Below are 24,560 nucleotides of genomic sequence, written 5' to 3'. Positions count from 1 at the left end.
TTTGAGAGAGGAGAAGCAGGAGTCATTGTCTCAGGTATTAGAGTAAGGGTGAGCAAGGACTCTTAGTACATGAAAGAATTGCAAATGTTTAACAATGGACCTCTACATGAACATAAGCAAACAGATATCTGCATGTTGCCTGGTCAGTGTTTTATACACACACACACACACACACACACAAAGCTGGAAAGCGTGCGGCCATATGCCCTGGTCTGACTGAAAATCAGGCTCACACCCGTCCTCTGGGGACTCGTTCAGGGACGTGTAGGAGAGTCAATGTATACCAAAACAGTAAATTACACCGTGTCAGCATAAAATAAGTGCTGGAATGCGTGAACATCTCAAATCAATGACAAAAAAGAATGGATTTCTCATTTCAGTGCATAAATATTCGTCTCTGGATGAAATCTCTTGTCTACATTTCTTGACATGGTCTCTCTCTCTCTCTGTGTGTGTGTGTGTGTGTGTGTGTGTGTGTGTGTGTGTGTGTGTGTGTGTGTGTGTGTGCGTGCGTGTCGTCATGGTTCTCAGTGTGCGTTACTGTGGAGGTTAAAGTTACTGGACCTTTTTATTGTCCTCCTCCCTCATCTTTCCCCTCCGTCTGTCTGCCTCTTCCTCTCCGTGGTGAGCAGCTGCTCTTCATCAGCTTGTTGGATTCTTTTCCTTTTTCCTCCCAGCAGTGACTAATTCAACTCGGGCGAGCGCGTTGCTCAAAGGCCTCGCGGCAAAATGCTTGCACTTTGCCGTGTATCGGGCAAAAAGCAAATGACACAGTTTGATTTAGAAGAGATGCTTGTGAGCTGACAGGAACAGTTTCAGTGCTGCACAGATCAGAATGACCATGAAACATCTGTGAGGGTTTGATCCTCTTAATTAACAGCACTGATTAGTTGTGCTGTTGCATCTGGCTTCCATAATGAGACTTTAACTTCACCAATATGATTTAAGGGCCAACACCGTGCCAAACAGGCTGATGTTGATGCAATTCCTGGGCACACACACACACCACATGAGTGTTTAGTCTGAATTGCAGTTAATTTTAAGATGCAGCCTGTAGTTTCTTCTTTTATTACATTAGCATTTTCTGTAGCAGGAGATGCAGGGAGAGGACATTGATGACTGTAGCTTCTGCTTTGGACAGACCAGCTTTGTTACCATGGCGCTTATCTCAGAGACAATGATGACTCCCACCTGATATATGTCTTGTATTTGAATTTATGATGTGATGTCATGTAGACTTGACCTACTTACGCACCTCTGGAGCCAGGAGGCCGTGTTGTTGATCTGTGTGAACCTCAGGAGAGTCTCTGTGTCCAGGACGGAACTGCTGCTCTGGGCCTCTCTGAAGGATGTTGTCTTGTTCTAATCAATCTGATCTTTACACACACACAATGTTGTTAATGGTAGATAAAAATGGTTCCAACTGGTTGAAGTTGGTTTCAGATGTGTTGTGACAGGGCATGATGTCATGTACAAACACCAACATCTCCAAACAGATGAGAGGTTGAGAGGTCAGAGACTGTAATGAGCTCACAGTATAGATCTGTATGGAGTGTGTGTGAGTGTGTGTGTGTGGAGATACTCCAGACACTTGGCGTTCTATGTTCTATGTAAATCTGAACCACCTGGCGATGCTGGAGGGGAAACCTTGGCTCCTGCTGCTGTAATCAGTTACACACACCAATGAATAACAGCGGTGAGTGAGATCACTAATAGAAAGTGTGTGTGTGTGTGTGTGTGTGTGTGTGTGTGTGTGTGCTTGGTGTGTATGTGGAAGAGAAAGTAGCAGAGGAAATGTGAGCCTTTTCCTCCAACACACCTGAGAGCAAGATGGTTGGTTAAGTTGAGTCTTTACTGAGGCACCAAACCCAACTGTGTGTGTGTGTGTGTGTGTGTGTGTGTGTGTGTGTGTGTGTGTGTGTGTGTGTGTGTGTGTGTGTGTGTGTGTGTGACATATGCAGATTCATAACTGACCTTTCATTTGTTTCAACAGTAATCTGTGCTCCTTATAAGATAATGCTGATAAATGATAACAGTTCAGGCATAGAAAGCCCAAGGAGTGAGCTGGAGCAACTTTGATGTGTCTTCAGACGTCATGGATCAAGAAGGCAAACAGTCAAATCCATCACAGGGACAATCTGAGAACATCCATCAAGGTTTGGTGGTCACGGTCAGAGGGAGGAGCTGTTCTGTTCTCTCCATTTCACTGTTGAGAGACAGAGCCATGATTGGAGGAGTGTTTGGCCTTGGCGGAGGTATGTGCTATAATGAGTGAGATAGCCTGTAAGCTCACTGTTGATTTCTAGGGGAATGAAACCTGTAAGCTTTGGGGAAACTTGGCGAAGGTGTTGAGCCTTGTTTCATGCCAGAGGAGCAAAGAGCAGTCGTTGGGATTTAGTAGGATTTACATTTATCCATCTCAGGAGTCAGTGACACACTATATTACACAAAACCTTGGTTAGTTTAGAGTATCAAGATTACTGTGAGTTGACTAAGTTCTGAGCCAGAGGGTGTTGTAGTTACTTTGTAGCATCGTCTCCTTCTTACTGCTAAGGGGATTTGATCTTTTTCCAGGGTCCTAAAGTGTCTCTGATGATGCCTTCATTACATTTCAACAAATCAACAATCATCGTTAGTGGCCAGCATGGACAATATCGCCCCATGTTGGACAAATTAGAGGGAACTTAAACACTCACAACCCCTTGTGCCAGGCTGAGATGTTGTCAAGGTCTCATTGTAAACAGAGTTGCAGTGGACTTAGTAAAGAAGTTATTTATAAGCAGATCAGTCTTCGTTAATGTTCCCTTCCCTGAGAGCTTTCTTGTTAATGCAGTGTGCTGCCAGGGTGGCGAGTGCCCTGAAGCTGTGGCATGTTGGGAGGACAATAGTAAACCTCGCTGGCTCGTTTGACTGGTTGCTCCGGGTGAAATATGAGCGTGGCGTTGTAGAGGAGCGCAGGGTGCCAGCAGCAGACTGGAGGGTGGAAACCGTCCAGATCCAGGAGCTTTAAGCAGAGAGCCTGAAGCCTCACAGGGAGGATGTGCCCTTTATAGGCTGAGTGTGTCTCCAGCACCAGTAGATTACTCCTGATTACACACGTTCACTTAACTTGATGGCTCTGCCTTTAAAAAGTCCAATTATAATACCACATCACAATCTATAAGTAATGGAGGAAAGGAATAAGGTTGAGCGTAAAGTAGTGGTTTAGTTAATTCATGTATGGCTTACACAGTAAACACTATACTGTATTTATGTATCGAAGACGTTTGTAAGGAGTTAAAAGTATCATTTTGTTATAAATTGAAACTGATGTGAAACAGTTAATAAAGTTTAATGACAAGATGGAACAAAGATGTGACAACAGAAACTTTATTAGATCAACAATTCAGCCTTTACTTTGTGTGAGAGAACTCAGAATCCACCACCCACACACACCCACACACACCCACACACACCCACACACACCCACACACACACACACACACACACACACACACACACACACTTTAGCTTGGTTTGTCCTCGGCAGTAAGCAGCGTGTTCCAAATGAGACACAAACTAAATATAACTGGAACAGGTGGGACAGAGAGGAGCTCAAGTTAACGATGCAACATTCTTAAAGTCAGTTACAGTTCATTTAAAATGACCCTGAGCAGTAATGAGTGTAAACATTTCCCACATTGGCTCCAAACTGATCAAATGAAGGAAAGGGAATCCTCATCATCATCATCCTCATCACATACAAGAGGGAGAAACTCTCCTTTATAGGCATGCTGGTGTTCTTCTTATTATATTGAAGGTTACTCGACACCCAACTGATTTGTTTTGCAGTACAATGGGGCAGTAATAGAAATATAGTCCATGTATTTGTATATATTGTATGGTGGGAGTGCATTCACAGGCTCCAGCAGCAGGTAGGGAGGGAGATGTGTGGGAGGCTTACAGCTGTTCTGCATAAACTGAGAGCTAAACAAGAGAGAGAGAGCAGCGGAGGACATTCTGAGCCAGACTCTGGATCAGTCGGCACCATTCGGCCCTCTTCTGGGTGATGTAGGCCGGGGTGATGCTCTGCACAGGGAGGCGTGGCGAGCCCTCCGACCTGGCCTTCTCGCACAAGGCTTCGGCGATACAGATGACGTACATGCCGCAGTCGTAGCTGTTCTGCTGAGACGGGCAGGGCTCCTCCACAAACTGCACTTTCCTCCCCGTGCCCAGGAACGGCTCTAACTTGCTAGCGATACAGCGCGCGTGCACCGAGTTGCTGCCGTTCTGAGAATCATAGTGGGCGAAGTGGGTGGAGTCCCGGTGGTAGACCAACAGGCTCCAGTGGGACCCCCCGGCTGTCTGGTTTGAATTGTCATTGACGGCTAGGAAGACCCAGCGTCTGGAGGCCAAATGCAACGGCTCCAGGAACACAACTAAATCATCTGGGTAGGAAACGCACTTGATGAACTGTGTGACCTGCGGGCTGATGAAAACAACGGTCTCACCCAGGCTTTTGAAGAGCTCAGCGCCAAAGTACTCGAAGGCAAAGCCGATGACTTGGTCATTGAGCCAGTGAGGACCTTCTAACAGAGACACGTCAGAGCGGCGCAGCAGGCTGTCCTGGTAACTAAGCACCATGGGGTCCATCCTCCAAAACGGCAGAGTGCCCGTCTGGAGGGAGAGAGAGAGAGGGGGAGAGATTTCAGTTTCAAAATCAAACTCTTCCATTCATACATCACTACATTGTTCATCTTTGACTTGATGACACACCAGTCTCTCAGTTCTTCCCTGGCTCTTACAGGGCCAATTGCATTACAAATATTATTATTATCATTATCATTCCACTTTGACCTAGAAACTTCAACTTTCAGTGACACTGGTAGACTTCAACTCTTTGTCTTGTTTCAAACTGGTATACTTTATCCATTTATGTTTACACTTAAGTTTCAGTTGATATAAAACCTAAATGTTAAAAGGAAAGAAACTTTTCTTTCTTGTAAATACACTTTATTATCCTTTATCTTTAGAAGTGTAATATAAGCCAGCTGAGTGTTTCTTTGTATCTTTGACTTGAGTGAAACTGACAGGTGACGTTCAAATGTTGTTATATTTTTACTGTAACAAATTAAAAAACTAAACGGTATCTTTCTGCTTTCACTACTAGCAACCGCAGTTGTATCAGGTCACCAGTTAGCGTGGACACTCGTTACAGCGGTGCGTGTTAAAGCCGCAGCGGAGTGTCACTGTACTGCATTGCGTTTAGTTCCTCTTTTCCCTCAGCGACGTTCGCGGTGTAGCTCCCTGCTAAAGCGCCTAGCATTAGCCACTACCGGCCACTCTCACCACAACACGCAGCTAAATAATTAGGATGGAGGGTGAGTTTAATGTCTAAAACACGGCCCGAGTACTGACACATGGGTATATAAAGGCTTAACGCAATGTCACCTACCAGAAAAGACACACTCAGACAGAAATATCCAGGAAAACTGCAACCTTGTCACTCATTTCAACGTTTAACGTAAATCGTCCTACGACCGCAAACACTTTGCGACAGTCTTCAAAGTGGGAGGCACTGGGCTTTGCGGTGATTGGCTGATTGCATCCGGGGACTTGCGAGGTTTCAGCTACTCTTGTAACACTTTTATTGCTCACCAGTACATAAAAGTTATCAATACGTACATTTAAGTTGTTTTTTAGGAACGACCACAACGTATATACAAAGCAAACATTATCTTCGTTATTATCCAATCATGTGCGTGCAACATAGAGCTTCAGATTTGGATAGACATGCAATTAAACCATATAGTATGACAGTTTCGTCTACTTCCGGGCGAGTTCCTCCTACCTCTTCCGTATTGGCTACAGGTTTCTAGACTGCCCGCCTTGTTGTCGAATGTCTGGTGGGAAAAACTACCGCTATGATGTCGGTGTGTACGTTACTGTTGCGTAATCATTTGGTTACTTCCTGTTATTCGGCGCCGTGCTCTCCTCCCTGTTTTTACGCCCCGCCCATGACGAGCGTGAACGCGCACCGCGCGCCTGTGAGTGGCCGCACTGATTAGCACGGCAGAGGAGTTTTCTACGACCGTCACCGAGAGCGAATGAGTGCTTTTTAATTACACTTAAACACTTTAAAGGCTCGGACAAAAATGTGCAGATAGTCAGCTCTGACCTGGACTGCGAGGATCTCTTCAAGGCGACCAATGGAAGAGAAGAAACAGGAGGAAAGATTTTTATTTTGTGGCAATGCAGGGAATTAAATAGAGATTTTGGCATTTGTTTGGATCCAAGCGCTGCAACAAATACCGAAAAGGGACGAAGACTCCGGTGATAACTCAGTGCCCCAACAGTCCAGCACCCTGGCCCAGAGGTAAGAGAGTGATATTTGTGTAAACTAGAGTCGGTAGTGAGTGGTGGTCTGTCCCGCACTGAGGGGCTCTGGACTGGAAACATCCCCCAACTCACTCTATCAGCTCGGCTTTGCAAGAAACCTCGCTCTGCTCTAATCTAAACTCAGTACAGTGTGCATTTTCATGATTTGTTATGAATGCTGGGCAGCTCTTCAGTTTTTGAATGACTAGACTCTCTCTCTGCCTCTCTCCCCCTCTCCCTCTCTCTCTGCTCTCTGTGTGTGTGAGAGGGCTTGTAAAAGTTCTGTGTGCCGCTGTGTGACATGTCATTTCGCATTATACCTGCAAAGTGCTCGCTGTGTACTTAGACTCGCTGCACACCGGCTCTGCTGAGATGTGTTGGATTTTAGCCTTTTAAATCAAAGCAAACAAAGCAGTGAGCCAGTGACACACTCTCTGGTCATTGGTATTCATACCCATAAAACAATAAGAAGGGGCGCAGTGGCTTGGACTTCTGACTAAAACAGGGTGGGGTGAATGTCTCCGTGTATTATTTAGTGGATGTCAGGCAGCGCTGCTCATAATGCAGTGAAGGCAATCCAGAACTCACAGGCAGCAGAGGTCTGATGGGGTGAAGAAGCTGCTGAATCATGGGGTTTGTCTCCGGACACACAGTCCCACAGCAGAGCTTCAAACACACACCACCTGGCACTTTTCGGAATATACTCTCTAAACAACTACAGTCTTTTATGATCCTTTTTGCAGATCTCATTGTTATTATACCTTCACCATTACTGGGGTTTGACTTGGCAGTGATGGTGTGACATCATCCCTTTGGATGCACCGTACACAACCCTGTGCTGTGTCTGTGATACTCTACAGAGGGTTTACAGACACCTACTGGAATATTCTGGTTTTGTAACCTGTAAATCTCAATTTATTGGGCTGCAATTTATTCCTTATACTTCTAAGTAATCAATGAATCTATTGAATGTCAAATAAATGAATGCATGTCAGTCACAAGCTCCAGAGTCTCCGTCTTCAAAATTGAAAAGGCACAAAAGGGATTTCATTCACATTGAGAATGAACCGAGTAAAGCAGGAATTTGACCATATTACTTGATGGATGACTTGTTTAAATCGATTGATTTCTGGTCAGTCAAGTGATCAATGGTTTCAGCCCTCAGTTAGATAGACACGGTTCCATGGTTGTCCTTATTTTCAGTGTGAGGAGAGGACAGCTTGGTAACTTCAGTGTTTTGCTTTCTTTGACATTCTTTCATGCCATAGATCAGCATCTGTTTTCCTTGAGCTACTGCAAAAGAAAACCTCTTTAATTCAGGAAGCTGCGAGTTCCCCTCGTCCCGCGCTCAGATCTGCACAGGTGATGAGAGCAAAGTGGGCCTGTCCTGCAGGAATGTGAGGTCTGAGAAGACACAGCTGCCAGTATAGCACGAGAGGTGGCCCAGGCAGAGACTCCGGCAACTGGTCCCCGTCGACATCTGACACCCTGCAGGCCCTCTTGCCTGCTATTTCTAAAACACTGAGCTCTGTTTGTATCACACCGACCTGCGTCTCCATCAAGAGATACCAGCGGCACCACCTGGAGCTCAGCTTTGATTCTATGTAGCAATTAATTTGTACAGCGGTTGAGGTTTTGCGATCAAAAGAAGTCTATCCCCTACTTGATTGAGTATTCCTGAGAACGTAAATGTCTCTTTTATGTGTTCCGATTGATGTATTGAAATCACAAAAGTGTTGAGTGTGTTGTAGTTGTGTATCAGAGCTACACTATCTGACATGTTTGTCAGTGTTTTCTCTGGGGACAGTTTCTATCTTCAGGTTTTGTCACCTTGTGCATGATGGCTATCTACTTGTTGGTTTTGAGGGTGTGGCCTCGCTCTTAGTTTTATGGGTCATTCAGTCCATAAAAAGTATATCTTTCACAGCGGAACTCTTAAAAGATATGGACTTCTATCAGTCAGTTTAGCTGGACTACATTTTATGGTAGCTAGAACACAAACATGACTGAGGTTTCTGTGAAGCTCCCTGGTGGAGCAGCACCTCTGTGTTTGGCTTTGAAGTTGACTTATATACATTAACTTCAAACTTCCACGTTGTTTCAGTGATCATCGTCCTCATAACATGCCGAGGGAAATTAGGCTAATATTTATTTTTCAGTCACAGTTCTGGGCAAAGATGCCGAAGAGAATTTCATCCAGTTTTGAAAACTTTCTGAAAACCAGACGTGAGGGGAAGACACTGAACGAGGTTTTGTGTAGCAGCCAACAATGACATACTCGTTTCACTGTGTCATCTAGTACTGCAGCATACTGTAGGAGACAGACTAGCTGATATGCTGTCACTGCAAAGAGAGCAACATCCCTCCGCAGTTTGAATAAAGGACAGATGAGATATCTGCAATAAAGTAACATTTGCTTTGAAAACGCCTCACGCTGACAGCAGTGGGGTTTCCATTGACCTACTTGTTGTGCGATTTAAAGTTGTGAGTTGAAAAATGAGTAATGGAAATGTTCTGGGAGTGACAGATGTTTACAGAAGCATGGTACGTTTTGTGCGGACAATGCAAGAATGTATCAAGAACTGCATGACTTGTGTGACAAAGGCTTTGAGACACTGTGGCAAGTGTTAGGGTCTGAATGGAACGCAGTCAGGCAAAGGTACAGAACAGGGAACAGAACAGGTGACGCATTGTAGACGAAACTTCTCTTTTTTTTTTACTAGAGGAACAGGCTTTGGTGTGTTTATATTTGAGTTAACATAATAAAGATCAAATGTATATGAACAGTTAATTGCAAACATTTCACGTAAAATCCCTTTATCTTCATCAGCATATCTGTGCTAAAGCAGGTGCGGCCCCAGCATCGGCCCCTGAGGTATTACCTGCTAAGCCAAATAGCGGTTTGTGTTTGAGTCACGTGCTGCACGCTCACATGGCCGGGATGTTCAGTAAAGTGTTGTGGCTGCATGCTGGGATTGTATGGCGTAAGTGATTGGCATGCACATGCATTCATTAAAGAGGAACCTGCTTGTGTTGCACTGAACAAAGCTCCTCTTTCTTTGGTAGCCATTATATGAGGGAGGCTGTGGCCTCAAAGGCTCAGCTTCCCCACGTTTTGCATTTCCCCTCATTAACTTGTGGTGCAGTAGCTGGAGTGAGATGGAGAGAAGGAAGTGCATTGTGTTGTCCGTTGCAATTTTGTTTATGTGAAACCTGCTTAATGAGTTCTATTTAATCAGCCACAATGTGGGCAGTGGAGTCAGCAAACAATGTTGGTCTAGCGTGAGGCTCTGTTTGTCGTCCCAAAATCCTCTGTTTCAAGATTTTGTGGACAGGGGAGTGTTCAATTGTCTTTTTGCTGATAACTCCCTGTGTAATGTTGTTGGTGCTTAAAAAGACAGAAAACCTAAGTGCAAAACACAAATCAGCTCTGAATAATTGTTGTATTGTAGGATTCTTAACCTGTAATCTGTCCAGAAGAACAGTGAGTTTTAAAACAGGAAACGGATTATTTCCCACCCTGGGCCTGATGACCTCGTCCCCTACTCATGAGTGCTTCTGGCTGCGACTGTATTTTAGATTGACAGCTCACAGATAGTTGACATGCAGCACACACTCACCTCCTGAGGCACTTACTGCTTCATTATACAGAAGCCTTTACCTACCAGTAGCCACTTCACTGCAGGATATTGGCTGAGGAGGAGAGGAAGCTAAAGTTGTGTTTTGTTGAATTTTGTGCGTGTGCGTGTCGTGACACAGCTGTGACAATAGCTACTGGCCCCCTGCAGCCTTATGGTACAGACAGAGCAGCGACCACGGATAATCCCCAGGCATGTGCTCTTGCGCAATGGTACACAATACAATCCATCTGTAGGGCAGCGCTGCCATTCAGCTGTGAAAGCGCCTCAGCTATCAGTCAAATATGTGTTTTTCCTGATCAAACCTACATATGGAAGCGTTGGTCCACAATAACAAACAACTAATCAGACGGCAACTGTGGTGTTTGGAGCTTCATGTATCCGAGCAAAAAAATGGATTCATACAATAGGTAATGAATTCGATGTCATGATTTTGATTTCTTTGATGTAGTTTGACCAAAGAGAGGAAAAGGGAAAATTTAGTCTTTGCAGTAGAGTGCTTATCTGTGAGGAATTCTGTCAGTTTACAGTAGTCTGTGTAGTGTCAGAGAATGAGGCAAGAAGGGTGGAAAAGAGGAGATAGTTGTGGGTTACTGACAAGGAGCAGGCAGTGATAAGGTTGAATGAAACGCTGCCTGAGACGTGCTCGCTAACAGCCGGAATGTTTCCCCTTCCGTAGGTGTTGGTGTGATAGATAAATGGGCAGATAATCTTGGTTAATATGCACAAGTTATCCTGTAATAATGTGTTCCTGTCCTTTAACTTTGGCACTGTGACCTCCTGCTGTCAGCCTCGCCCACTGATGCGTTTTAGCGTGAGCATTCACCGCAGTGACTTAGTAGTCTGGTCGAACGATTACAGTCAGACACCCTGGAGACGATAAGAGGGTCCCTATTGTCCCTTCTGAAAACAAGTAGTCCACTCAGTCTCTGAGAGCCCTCTTAGCGCTGAAGTAGGCTCAGCACAGCAAATATTTTTTTGCTAGACTGCAGGTGAGCTGTGGCTAAAATGGCAACTTTAATAAGCTTTCCCCTAGTTTGTAGTTTTGGAGATTGACAAACTAGGCCAGTGTGTGATTAATAAGGCTTCAGAAAGAGGGTTGGACCAGACTGAGCTTCCTCGAAAGTGGATCGAGTGTCCTTTCTCTTGATGCGTGAGTCCCTGGAGAGACGTCCTCTTTTGGTGAATTATGTTTCTCAATATTCACAAACACGGCTGTAACTGTCAAATCTACATATTCATGCTCACATCCATTTTGTTATATCGACCAAATTGTGCGAGACAGTGCGATACTGTATGTCCAAGAATCCATTGTTGAATACGTTCTCCCCTCTGGTCTGTCTGGCACTTACTTTGGTGTCTCCCACACATGAAAGTGGCTGAATAAAGCAAGACCAGGCCTGTTGTGTTGCCTGGTTTTTCACAAGGCATGCTGGGAAATGAAGGGAATCCCAAACTGACAAAGAAGTACATGGGACGGACACGGGGAAAGTGGACACAACAAAGGCACACTTCCTTACGCAAGCCTTTATTCCAGGTCCATAACAGTGAAACGGTATCTGAGGACATAACCTTCTTACCAAGCCTCTGCAGAGATTCTCGCCAACGTCTTCAGTCATGACACTGAAGCTTGCAACCAAACTTGCTTCATCATCACTACGGGAGCTTTTGCCGTCTCTCCATCGACTGCGGTTCTGACTGCACCAACAGGCTCAGATTTCAAAAAGGCCTGCGGTCTGCTGAATGCAGAGAGACAGCAGTCGGCCCCCATCCTCAGAAGAGTCAGGGAAAGCCTCTGCAACGCTGCCCTGTAATTACAGGTCATGTTTTTTTCCTGATACGTTAAACAGATGTGCTTAAGATTACACTTAGCGTCAAAGCCCCCAAGTTGGAACTGATGACCATTATTATCAGCAGGGGAAGAGCCAATCACTCACTCCGTTACCTCCATCTCTTTGATTTCATTTGATGGAATTCTCTATCTTATATGTTTGTTTTGATCTTGACTTTATTCTTAAAGGCTACATGGAGAGATTTAAGGCACAGCTATTGATGAAATCAAAATTTAAAAAATCATGATGTAAGTCAAAGGGAGCAGAGATATTATCTTATATTAGTGTAGATATTATTAGCACCGCTTATTTTTAGCTAAAGTATAGAATATGTTGTGGCTCTGGCTGCTTTTTGTGCTCTGTGCTCTCATCTCCCAAATAATTCACGAAACCTGACTGAACAGCCTGCAAAGCTGCAGATAAATGACAGACATTTTGTCCAACTCAGCAGTAAAATCTTCCTTCATTAAGTTTCGATGAGAGCTAGGAACTAGTGAACATTTGGAAACTTTCTGTCCCTTACATCTTGGTCTTCAGCCGTTATACTGTGTGTGCTTGTTTCAGAGCTTGTCAGGCTCCCAGAAGCTGAGCTGATCAGATTTTTTCTCGATCCCACGGAATTGCATTAGTGGATGGCCTTTAGAGTGGACGAGGTCTTTAGAGAAGTTGCTCAAGCTGGTTTTATGTTGTTTGTTTGTTTGTTTGTTTGTTGCCTCCAAGTTGCTTTATCTGAGTATGAGATGATACGAGGTGAAATGAGGAGTTGAGTGACGTTTGCAGCAGAGATTGTTTACTTGTGTAACAATCAATGTAGCTCTGAATGACAGTCCAGTGTAGGTGTTTACTGCCCTCAAGGAAAAAAAATCCTCCTGTGTCATTATACGATCATTCACAATAGAATCCTTTCACAGATAATTTGATCATACTCACTTTAGTTAATGAGCCGTGACCATGACTCAGTGACATGTGTACGCTCAGGTTATAAAGCAACTCATTATCTATATCCCCACTCTGTATGCTTGACATGCTCATGTATTCAAACTAGGAAACAGTGTTGAACTCCTGTCCGGACGTCTTTGTTGATCTCACAGTGAGGCTGAAAGCGTCTTGGCACCGAGCGGCTTCAGTCATTACTGCTCATCTCCACTCAGCTATGAAAGGGGAGATGACTCCTTCTGGCATTTACAGCAGCCTCTCACTCACTCACTATATATACTGTGTGTGTGTGTGTGTGTGTGTGTGTGTGTGTGTGTGTGTGTGTGTGTGTGTGTGTGTGTGTGTGTGTGTGTGTGTGTGTGTGTGTGTGTGTGTGTGTGTGTGTGTGTGTGTGTGTGTGTGTGTGTGTGTGTGTGTGTTGGCTTGCAATCTCTGTTCCACATTCCATTTTGTTTACATACACTCTCCTGCGTTGGGTGCAGCGCTTACATTTGGTAGGTGCAGCCTAAACGCTTGCTGGGGTTCTGTCCCTGTGTTGGCGGGTCTGCAGGAAGCCTGCCGCTGCCCCGACTGCTCCTCAGCGCTCTCTCTCTCCCTCTCTCTGTCTCTCTCCCTCTCTCCCTGAGGCGATGGGTGGCTGAATAGGTCTGTTTGGCCCCAACAGCCTGCCTTTCTGACAGGGAAATGGAGTGTGGATAATCCAGTTCAATGATACCTCGCTGTCCTCCTCTTCCTCTTCTCCCTTGTCCTTCATCTCCCCTCTGCACCTCTGCTGTATAATAACACACTGCCTGATGTACAGTTATGCCAATCTGTTTTAGGACATGTTCATAAAGATAACTCTACACAACCGTTCCCATTATTCACAGTTTCACTTCATCTTAACTGTCATTGGTTTATGTTCATTACTGTCATACTCCTGTCAAAGTTGACTTATGGCAACATTGCTTTCAACAGACACTTTTAGAACGTGTTCATTTACATTAATATGTGAGGTTTAGCTCCAGCTACGGACAATCATGAGGTTGCCACATTTGTGCTCTGGTTCAAATTCAGTTCATGTGTCTCAGAAGTGTGAGTGCATGCGCTGAATTCTGCTGTGTGTTGGTTTCACTGAGCTGTCCTTTCACTGCTATTTAGAAAATCTGAGTTCATATAAATAGATATATGGCTTCAAGAGGAAGCACCCAGACACAAACCACTCTTGAAACAACAGCCACAGACGACACTTTCCATTTGCTGGCCTAAGCGTGTTGTTTTGGGGTGGTGCGTGTTTCCTGTTCCACTGCTCACGCACACACAGACGACGCACTGCCATATTGATATTTCCAGAGGTGGGATCGGGGGATGAAAAGCAGAAACATTTTCCACTGTCTATAACAATGAAATACTCTATGTTGGTGTCAGCTCTGTAGAATCCGAGGGCTTTGTTCTGGATTCAAACCTTTTATACATTGAATTATGGATCCTAATGCCGGTTGGGTAGCGGTTGGAACCATTAGGCCCGAATGCACTTTATATCTCCTAAAATAGAAATTACAGATTGATATACTGTATGTTTATAAATCATATACATGCTATGATGTATTGCTCAGATTGACCTGTAGATACTAAGACTTTTATTGCATTGAGTCCATTGCTCTTCCCCTGTACAGGTCTCCACAGTTCTGCTTCTCTTACTGGTGATCCATTAAAGCTTCAGCCCACACCTATGCAGTTTTATGGCATTCCATACTGACTAATGTTGAACTGCCCTCTGTTTCACTCTGACATCAGCAGCCAGTAAAGATCCGTATCTGCACAGTTTCTGTTGTAAACGGCGATGGTCTCCAACGGCCAGCAATAATTTACGTATGGCATACATAAGTCAGAATGCAGATAGGCAACAGTGTAATTACCAGACAGAGAAGTGCTGGAAAGAGACCAACAAGTTGAGAAACAGAGCAGGAGACACAGAACAGGTTTAGAAGCAGGTGTTTCAAGATCTGATGACTTCATCCGCCATGTTTGGACCCTGTAAAATGCTGTGAAGTTGTTGGCTTTAAGCTCACATTGAGGCCTTCTGCTCAGAGTTTTGGCAGCCACATAATTAAAGCATTTTCATGGGTTCTTGGTGTTTGTGGATGGCATCTTTCTGCACTAAATAATCCTTTACGGTTGCCCTTTTCGTCTTTCACGGCAGCCATTGTTGTGATATTGTATTGAGATTCACTAATTGAGCTTTTACAAAAACTTAATTGCTGAATATATGGAAACAGTAACTTGATGTGAGAGGGCGAATGTGTGAGATATTGTATCAAATATCAAATGGAGAAAGCCCCCTGAGTGACGCTTCACGTCTCACCGTGCAGCGGCCATTGTGCTGGGAGTGGACACAGGAAGTGGAGTTCTCCATGGCGACGGAAGAGGAGTGGTGCTGTTTACGTCCATTGTTCCGAGTGCTGTTTCATATAAACCAGCAGTGAGCCTGGAGTTTGCTGGTGTGACACAATCGGTTTGAGTATTGGATCTATATCATTTGCAGGAAAGGTCAAGCCAAGACATTGCTTGACTTTTCAGCTTCGTGATCACAACATACTGGACTTGTTCCCTAAGTCTCCATAGCCAACATGAACATAAATGGATATACTGTGTTGAACCTTAACAGAAACAAAACGGCAAAGTGAATCTAAAAGCTAAACTTTCTCACAGCGGCCAACAAAGCGCCACTAGGAACCAATTAAGCTGGGTGTGGTGTGAGGATGTGATCCCTTTTCCCTTTATATGTCCCTTAATCTCACACTCATTTACCAGCTGCCAACTAACCTTGCACTTTAGAGTTGTTGGTTTTTGTGTAAACCTGAAATTAAACGTGATCTCTCACTGAAATGATCCTGAATTACGACAGTTTGGACGTCATTCTTGGCGCCATTTATGCAAACATTTATTAACACATTCCAGGTTAAGTCTTCACTGAAGCCCTGCGAAGGTTTGACCTGTATGTTCACATATTTCAGTACATGCATGCATTTCTTTTCACAGCCGCACAACTGCAAGCATATTATTATAAGGAAGCTATTTCACAAGCTCAGATTCTTGGCAGCCATACATCAGTGCGGAAGAATAAATTGCAGATTGCGGATAGAGACGTTGCTATGGCTGTAGATATCGGAACACACAGTAGCAAGCAGGTGGTGATTATGTGTTATATCATTTATACAATGTTGGTTTATGTCCTTGGGATTACTGCAGTACATGGCAAGTCATTTCAGTCCCTCCTCCTGTGTCTCTTCCGCTCCTCACCCGCTCACAATAATAGAGCCCGCATGGCAGAGTCTTGCGTCCTAATTTAGCAGAGACACATGGCACACTGCAAAATAAGATCCTCACGTTCTCCGGGAGCCAGTGGCATATTTCGTGGTCTGTCCTCCACTTGTGTCACCTGTCAGCCAGGGGAATGTGGAGCCGGCAGGACCAGGACGAGTGTGCTCTCGCGTGTCAATCTGAATATATATATATATACGAGAAAACAGGATTGTTGGGTATTTTTAACCGCATGCTCCAAAACAAAGTCACGAGGACACAGAAGAAAAAGTGTGTCCTGCTGACGATTACGACTTACTTCCGTGTTGATGTGCACGTAACTCAAAAAAGGAATATTATTATGATTATTATCATAACATCTGTGAAGGCAAGGCGAGGTCAACAAAGAAACCTGAAATAGATTAAATATGGAATTCTAAGGGATTTGGGTTTGATGCTAAATCTAGATTTAACAAATTGTCACCCCGATGCAGCACTATCATGCTGTATGACCTGGATTCATCCTGATTTAGTTTCTGGCCTCCAGTGTCATCGCTGACCGCAATGCTACTGCACAGCTCGTAGGATGAACAAAATCTGTACCATCTTGAGCTTGCATTGACTTTAAAGGAAGTGATGAATGTGTCTTTATGACTTTACACACGTCATGACATTTATGTGAATTGGTTGAAGAGAAGATGCATTTTGTTTCGGTCAGATTTTATTTTTTCAGCATTCTTCCAAAAATAAAGAATTTCTCCCAAAGACTGATCTGTATTCCTCAGCAGCCAGTCAGAAAATGAAATACTGACTGAAATACTATCAAACCTCAACTATTATCAGGTGTTTGGTGTACAGAGGGATGGGAAGACAGGAGGTCTTGGCAGCTCCTCAGTGTTGTGTTCTCCATTTCTCACTCATCTTCCCTGTAATATTGGTTCACTTTCCCATAGCTCAGATTCCAGGAAGCCATCATTTTCTCCTCTCTCTCTCTGTCTCTCTCGTCTGTCTCCCTGTGTGTCTCTCTCTCCTTCTGTCTGTCTTTTTCCCTAATTCACCTCAATTTGGTTTGAGTCCTTTGCCTCCAAATTCAGTCACTTTTTTCATTCTGACGCCATTTCTGTTTTAACTCACACACACACACATACACACACACACACACACTTCCCCCTGAGACACACATTGAGACACACACAGATAACTGAGAGCCGTGTGAGTGCTTAAGGTGCTTTGAGAGGTAGTAACATTCTATGTAAGGTTGTTTTACTGCAGGCACTGAAACCGTGATCCTGTCGGTGGAGGATAAGCAAGGCTTGCTTCTGGGCCTAAATTGACAAGATCATTCTGTAGAGTTACTAATATTATCCTCCACTTCTTCCTCAGATCTGCCACTCCAATCACTAGAATCAGTCCTCTGGGGTTCTTCACTACAGCAGTAAATCTAGACAAACTAGATATTAGGGCTTTGAATTATGTATTTCACAGGTGTGACTACTCTAAGCATTTACAGGCTTGTCGCGTCTGCGTGTTAGAAAGTCCTTACACCTTGTTTTTCTCTGCTCCTCCAGGAAAAATGGCCAAGGGTGTCGTATGTGTGCCCAGACGAGGCTCCAGTTTTGTCTCTGAATGCCAGGGAATGATACTCTCAATCATAACAGGTTCTTTTGTGACTGTAATTACACATAATCACTGTCAATTACCAAAAAAACTAATTTCTGCTGGCTGAAAATCTGAAAGGTGAAAATGGAGAGCTGTTTTAGCTACTGCAAGCATGATAAAGCTGCAGTGAGCATGTCTACATAGCAGCACTGTTTGATTAAAGCTGAAATCCATGTATGACGTTTGTATATACATGAACCATTTACTACTGCAGTAAGTCACAGGTAAACGTATCAGTGTAGTGGTTTACCAGAGACCTAAGTGGCATGCATTGCTCAAAATAATGCCATCTTGAGGTGGCCTCCTGTGATGATGACTTCTCCACAGTGTCCCAAGCATGCAGGAGCACTGGAGCCCCGTGCTTTGGCAAGGTCAAGGCCTCTCTGTATGAGTGGCGGCGCTGACTCCAGGCTGAAGGTGAAGGAACAGAGCAGAGCAGTAATCCTATGCGTGTGTGTTTGTTGGACGTGTTGCTGCTCGTCTGGCAAGTCCATGTCCACTTTGGAATTTCTTGAAATTCTGGTTTAATTACTCTTCAAATGTGGTCCGGCCTCTATCAGAGCAACGCCTCACTCCTCGATGCTTTCTCTGAACATCCTCACAGTCCGTGCTGGAAAATGGAGGTGACCCATGTATTTAAATATTGGTTAACCTCCTTCAGCAGCAAACTACCACATGTTCACTTTAGCTGCTGGGTATTTAGACCATTTTTCCTTCCTAAAGCGATCTGGTCTGAATGCATGAAGCGCTCTCTTTAGGTCATGTCTTAGCTCTCTGTCCATCTGGAGTCTGATAGCGAATAAGCTAGTCTATACTATTCTGAGTCACACACTCTACGTAAATCATTATTTTGATGCTGTTGTCAACTCCTTTGGTGTCAAGTGGGTATTAACACTCTTTTGAACACGTCACATACCATTTTAGCACCACTGTATTACACCTTTCATATGACTTTGGGGAAGATTCGCTCAATGGTTTTCTTGCGAGCCTGTTGTTTCAACGGGATGCCTGCAAGCATCTAAGCTCCGCCGTTCATGCTTGACCCCCATGGAGACCTGACACTCTAAACACAACACAGGCAAGGCAGAAACTTTGAAGTTCAACACTGAATCTGTAGCAGGTTTAGTTTTTTTGTCATTGTTGCACTTGCGCATGAAATATCAAAGCACATTCCTGACAAAGTTCAGTTGTGTCTTTTCTCATCAGTGTTTTTGCTTATTCATTCTTCTTAAAGTTACTTTAATAACTGGTTTTCTATGTGCTCAATGTCTGCAATTTCCTCCCTCAGTGACAATGAGGGGGCAGACCTGTTTTCAAGGTGGAGGAGCGCTAGTATAAGCAGCGGAAAAGATTTATGAGTCATGTTTACTATATAACAGGGTTAGGCTATCTGTGTTTTATCTGTGTTTTTACTACATTTGCTTAATTGGCACTCTTTTTTGCACATAGAGATACACACTGAAAAGATAAGCAGCTAAAAGTCAGGTTTCTGCTGCTCTGCTGCCTAATAACTCAAGATCAAACTGCCCAAATTCAATAACATAAACTTTTCCTGACCTTCCTGATACAGTTAAATTAAACTCTTAAGTAAAAGCATTGTGAAGATTCAGCTTTTCTTATCCCAAAGAGGCGGGGTACCAGTGATGGACAGCAGGCAGAACCGCCCCCGGTGCTGTCAGCAGATGATGGATGAGCTGCAGATGATTGGATTTTTCCGAATTTAAGCTCAATAAATGAGCATCAAAGTGACAGAAACAATCCCTAAGTGCTGCTTTATGGTGGATGTATAAAAGCTTTGTCAGTATGCGGCGCCACAAGAGAGTTAGGTTGCATTTAAACTTAAACTCTATTCGTCCTAGTTCTTTGACTGTTGTGGCCATGGTGGTCTGACTCCGCTCTGGCTTCAGCACAGCCTTATGCAGCGGAGGAAGACCTGGAATGTAGAGGAAGCGAAGGTGAAAAGGTTGCGAGGTGCTCTTGTGACGTGATTTTGGCACAGCATCGAGATATCAAATTCACAAATTAACCCGCAAAAACGTGTTGACCAGACTTAAGAGTTCACAGTCCAATGCCAGCTCACACACCTTCGTGGTAAACAGACAAACTCTCGGTGGCTAAAAGTTCAATAAAACGCCACCACAGCAATTACAAACTGTCAATGCAGGAGCCCAGGTGTAATGACAGTGACACACACCGCCTCATGCAAAGATGACATCACATCATAGAAAGCTGACCAAACTTGATCCTTCATACCTTCAAGACAATGGCAGCCATTGTAAGGAGTCGACCCTGGAGGCTTTGCACCTCCAGCATTGCAGCTCTGGCTCAACACTCAGGGACCTGTTTTCTTTGATTATTTAATATTTTAAGTGAAAGATGTGTGATCTGAAATGTCTTCAGATTGAAGAAATAGAACAAATCAAAAGAGTAGCAGCGTATTGTTTAATCAGAGGAGCCGCTATGTGTGACATTCTGTTGAGCTGTTTCGTGTGTATTTCCATATTTAATCCTCAAACTGAGGAATAAATAAGATTTTGTATTCTCTTTGTCAACAAACCATTGCTTACAGTCTTTTGCTTGCATAACAGGTTGTGTCAAGCCTCCGATCCAAGCACAGATAATATGGGCCTAACCTACCTTGGTGAGAATGCATTTGACCTAACGTTAACTTTGAAAAGGCTCATTCATTGAACATATATGTTTATAGATGCACAGTTTGCTTTGTATGAATTGAAGCTGTAGTGATTACCAGCGGGATTATCTAAGTCGGGTCAAACAGATTTCATATCAGATTTCTTTGTAACCTCTCAGCATTGAGGAGATGTAACCAGATCTGTTTCCTCTTCAGTCATTTTGGGAGAATAAAGACGAAACGAGGCCAAGACCAGTTTCCCCGCAGCTGAGGTCCATCTGCTTTGTCTCTTTCTCCAGGGCACATCACACCTTTCCACAGACGCACGCACGCACGCACGCACGCACGCACGCACGCACGCACGCACGCACGCACGCACGCACGCACGCACGCACGCACGCACGCACGCACGCACGCACGCACGCACGCACGCACGCACGCACGCACGCACGCACGCACGCACGCACGCACGCACGCACCCACACACACACACACACACACACTGTGGAATGACATCATGCTTCAAACATTCTGTCTTCCTCTTCTCTTGCTGTGTGCCTTTCTCCCCTTTTTCGCCCAGAGGATCTGAGGACACCTTGAGCAGGACTGTGATTCAGTCACAACTGCACAATGTTGCCGTCATTATCGACAGCTGTTTGGTTTGTTCAATTCAGGAAAGCACAGCAATTAATTCATGTCGTGCTTTTTTTAAAATCAGAATTTCACCAAAATTTACCTGGAATAATAAATTGGAAAGCTGAAAGTAATATATTTCTGTTTAGAAAGCCTCCATGCCAGAGTCTGCTCTATCCCATCCTTCACATTAGTTTCCATCCCCACAACTTTCCCAGGCTGCAGAATTTCAACTGCGTCACCCTGAGCTGTTTTGAGTAAAGCAATTGTGTCGATCACAAAAAAAAAAAGGGATAGTAGACGTTGCTCTTACAGGGACATAATGTGTCACAGAGGAGCTGCATTGTTTTCTGGTGTGCATTAGTTGATTGTCCCCAGAGCAGAGCAGCATGAGCCTATGTGCTGCCCAGCACTGCCACAACCCTAAATCCTCCCCTATCCTTTAAGCAGCAAGCTGACCATCTGTTGTAGGTGCCTTGCCCAAGCTCAGTGCTCCACACACGCACACGCACACGCACACGCACACACACAAATAAACAATAAGGGACCAGTGACAGTAAGTAAAGGCAATATTAACAGGATATGTAGGATAAAGGATAACTGGAGTGGAGGGCAGAAATCATGGTGGAGGGGGAACAAACAGGTGAGGTAGAAGAGACTTTGTTCGAGAGTTTGAGTTCGGATTTGAAGGTGCAAGGGGAGTGAATGGGGCAGATTTGGAGGGGTAAGGGGGTCTGTATTGATGGAGGAGTTCAGTCAGGAATGAGGGGGCCTTCATGGGACAGGGAAGGCAGGAGAACCGCTACTGTGGTGTGCGTTGATGTGCGATTCCAATGAGATGACGGAGACGCAGTCCAGAATATCTACCTTTCATATGTCTGCATTTGAGAAGAGGAGTGTGTGTGTGCGTGTGTGCGTGTGTGCCTGTTGCGCATGGCCATGTCAGTGTTGCTGAGGTGACACGTGGCCGCATGCAGGCAACATGTGGGCACAAGGGAGTGGAGTGACAGGAAATGACTGAGCAGGAGTGCAGCATTGTATCAGATCCCAGCTGGAGTCCTTTGTACTCCATTCTGCACAACAACCACATGAGTCCGTGTTCCATTTCCTGTTTTCATTTTTTTTCTTGCTGTGGAGTTTTAAAGTGCATGAGAGACGTACTGCATTTTATTCTCACTGAGTCTGTCCATCCATATTTGTGTAATAGACTCAAGACTCACCATAAACCTGATAAATCACCTCTCTCACACAATGTCAACAGAAACTGGTTGTGTTAGATTACAGTAGATTGTACAGGAATTAACTACTGAACTTGTAAGTCAGTGCATCATGACTAACAGCTCCACTGTTGTGTAGTATGTACATATGGAGTGTGTCATGCTCAGTCATGTTTCGGTGCGTAAATGTATGAGCTGCTCATAAGTAACCCAAGGAAGTAGAGTCTTGAGAGTCAATATACACATTGTTGAGTTGTTAATAGGTTCAACTCTCACAATTCTATTTCCTTGAGTGCTATTTTCTCAGTAAAAGCTGAAACTGAAAGCAACAAGTAGAGGTCTGTTTTCCAAGCTTTGTCAAAAGTGTTAGAAATTTTGAAAACGCTCACTGAACAGGTGACCAGCGTGATTGTGTATTCAGGAAATAGGCTGGCAGCTGCTGGACTTGGCGTGTGAGAGTTTATGGGTGTGTGCGCCAAAAGTGTGGATGTGTGTGTGGGGGGGGGTTTATTAAATTAATAGTTGGTAAGATTGTAGGATTGATTCTAAAATCCATTTTGAACTTCCTTTACTTCCAGCATTTCTTCATTTAACTCATCAGAAGACTTCATGTTACTGATCCACCCTTGTGTCTTTCTCTGTTACAGCGATGATGTCTTGAACCTGAGGCTTCTCCGGGCAAGTGAAGGACGTGCCAGTGTGGGCAGCTGCTAATGGGAACTGCTGCTCCGCCATGAGTGCTCGTGATGGCGTTGGCAGCACTGCTGGCATGGGCACCTTGGGCCGGCGGCAGCGCTTTGAGAACTCAGAGTTTACTGTACGCATCTACCCAGGAGCTCTTGCCGAGGGCACTATCTACTGCCCGATTAGCGCCCGCAAGACCACCACAGCTGCCGAAGCCATCGAGCGTGTCATTGAACGCCTGCATTTGGACCGCACCAAGTGTTATGTTCTGGCTGAAGTAAAGGAGTTTGGTGGAGAAGAATGGATTCTCAACCCCAGCGACTGTCCTGTGCAGAGGATGATGCTCTGGCCCCGTGTGGCTCTGGAGCAGCGCTCCTTCTCTGGGGGAGAGGACTATCGTTTCCTCCTAAGGCAGAAGAACCTGGATGGTTCCATTCACTATGGTGGCAGTCTCCAGATGTGGCTCCAGATCACAGAGGAGCGCAGGCGCATGGTAGAACGTGGCTTGCTGCCACAGCCTGCGACTCAGGGTAACCATTCTGATTTGTGCAGCCTCCCGGAGCTTAGTGAGCGCTCGCTGCTGGACAACCTGCGCTCACGCTTCTGTCAGGAAAGGATCTACACCTATGTGGGAAGCATCCTCATTGTCATTAACCCCTTCAAATTTCTGCCCATCTACAACCCAAAGTATGTGAAGATGTATGATAATCACACCCTGGGAGATCTAGAGCCACATATTTATGCTGTGGCGGATGTGGCTTACCATGCCATGCTGCAGAGACAGAGCGATCAGTGCATTGTCATATCTGGGGAGAGCGGCTCTGGGAAGACGCAGAGCACAAACTTTCTCATTCATCATCTCACAGCTCTGAGCCAGAAGGGTTTTGCCAGTGGAGTTGAGCAGATAATCCTGGGAGCTGGGCCGGTACTAGAGGTAAGCAAAGAATGCTAACATTCTGCCTTTGATAAGAACGCTGCTCAGTTCAGTTGATTACAACACTAAGAAACCTTAAGACAGAATTCATTTTACACCAATACCTGTGGGCCCCTCTGTACCTCAAAAAGATTTCACCCACCATACCGACGTTTTGCCTGGCATAGGTTTCAGTTTGTACTCGATGTCTCTTTAAGACTGTGTCTTGTTGAAGTGATACTGTACAAAGCTGATGTGCAGCAGGTAGGAGGCGTGGTGTTGCGTAATCTCACAGTGCCCAGAATTCTTTGCAGCGCCCTGCTACCATATTGAAAATAGATTGTTGCGAATGTAGAATTTTGTTCAGCCTGTAACAGAAGGGTTCTTTTGCTTGCTACTATTTTCCTGCCTGTATAATGGGGAAGATGTATAAAACAGAGGCTGCGGCTCAGCCAAAGGTTGTGAAGGAAACATCTGTGAAGACGTTCTATTCTTATTACTTTCCTTCTTCAGAACTTGTCACTTTAACGCACACCAGTCAGAGACTTTGACAAGTTCACAGCTGGTGCCGCACATTGTTTTCTTATTTGTCTTCAACATCAGCTAAATTCCTGAACGTTACATAACACGCTTTGACTGTGTGCACAATGCTCCTGGTCAGAGCCGCAAGCACAGCCTGATTGTTGTTGTCAGTTTTCATATAGTACAGGAGGTTGTATGACCACATGCTGTTTACTCTGAGATCAGGAAAGTGGTCAGAGAGATGACTCACGTCCT

The 24,560-nt window shown here is 44.7% G+C and overlaps 2 protein-coding genes across 13 annotated transcripts in view; one reads left to right on the top strand and one right to left on the bottom strand.

The window, feature by feature from the left end:
• Positions 1–3,359: 3,359 nt before the first annotated feature.
• On the bottom strand, positions 3,360–5,931 carry senp8 (SUMO peptidase family member, NEDD8 specific). 2 transcript variants are annotated; one of them, XM_076155294.1, is made up of 2 exons: positions 5,831–5,931; positions 3,360–4,656 (listed from the first exon to the last, which is right to left on the bottom strand). In XM_076155294.1, exon 2 carries the CDS (start codon positions 4,630–4,632, stop codon positions 3,967–3,969), a length of 666 nt encoding a protein of 221 aa, XP_076011409.1. In that variant the 5' UTR covers positions 4,633–4,656; positions 5,831–5,931; the 3' UTR covers positions 3,360–3,966. The 2 variants fall into 2 exon arrangements, with proteins under 2 accessions (XP_076011409.1, XP_076011408.1); XM_076155293.1 differs by lacking the exon at positions 5,831–5,931 and adding an exon at positions 5,435–5,546.
• Positions 5,932–6,016: 85 nt separating this feature from the next.
• The window catches only part of myo9aa (myosin IXAa), a 76,114-nt gene continuing 57,570 nt past the window's right edge, over positions 6,017–24,560 (top strand). For all 11 annotated transcript variants that reach the window (XM_076155408.1, XM_076155403.1, XM_076155402.1 and 8 more), the window contains exons 1-2: positions 6,017–6,355; positions 22,834–23,804. In XM_076155408.1, the coding sequence (XP_076011523.1) occupies positions 22,920–23,804 (885 nt within the window). In that variant the 5' untranslated portion in view covers positions 6,017–6,355; positions 22,834–22,919. The remainder of the gene's footprint in view (positions 6,356–22,833; positions 23,805–24,560) is intronic.

The sequence above is a fragment of the Genypterus blacodes genome, unplaced genomic scaffold, assembly GCF_046128005.1.
Source record: "Genypterus blacodes isolate CSIRO-AG114 ecotype Tasmania unplaced genomic scaffold, CSIRO-AGI_Gbla_v1 ptg000067l_1, whole genome shotgun sequence".
NCBI classification, from domain to species: domain Eukaryota; kingdom Metazoa; phylum Chordata; class Actinopteri; order Ophidiiformes; family Ophidiidae; genus Genypterus; species Genypterus blacodes.
Note: the sequence above shows the minus strand (reverse complement) of the source record. Positions and strands in the feature narration are given on the sequence as shown.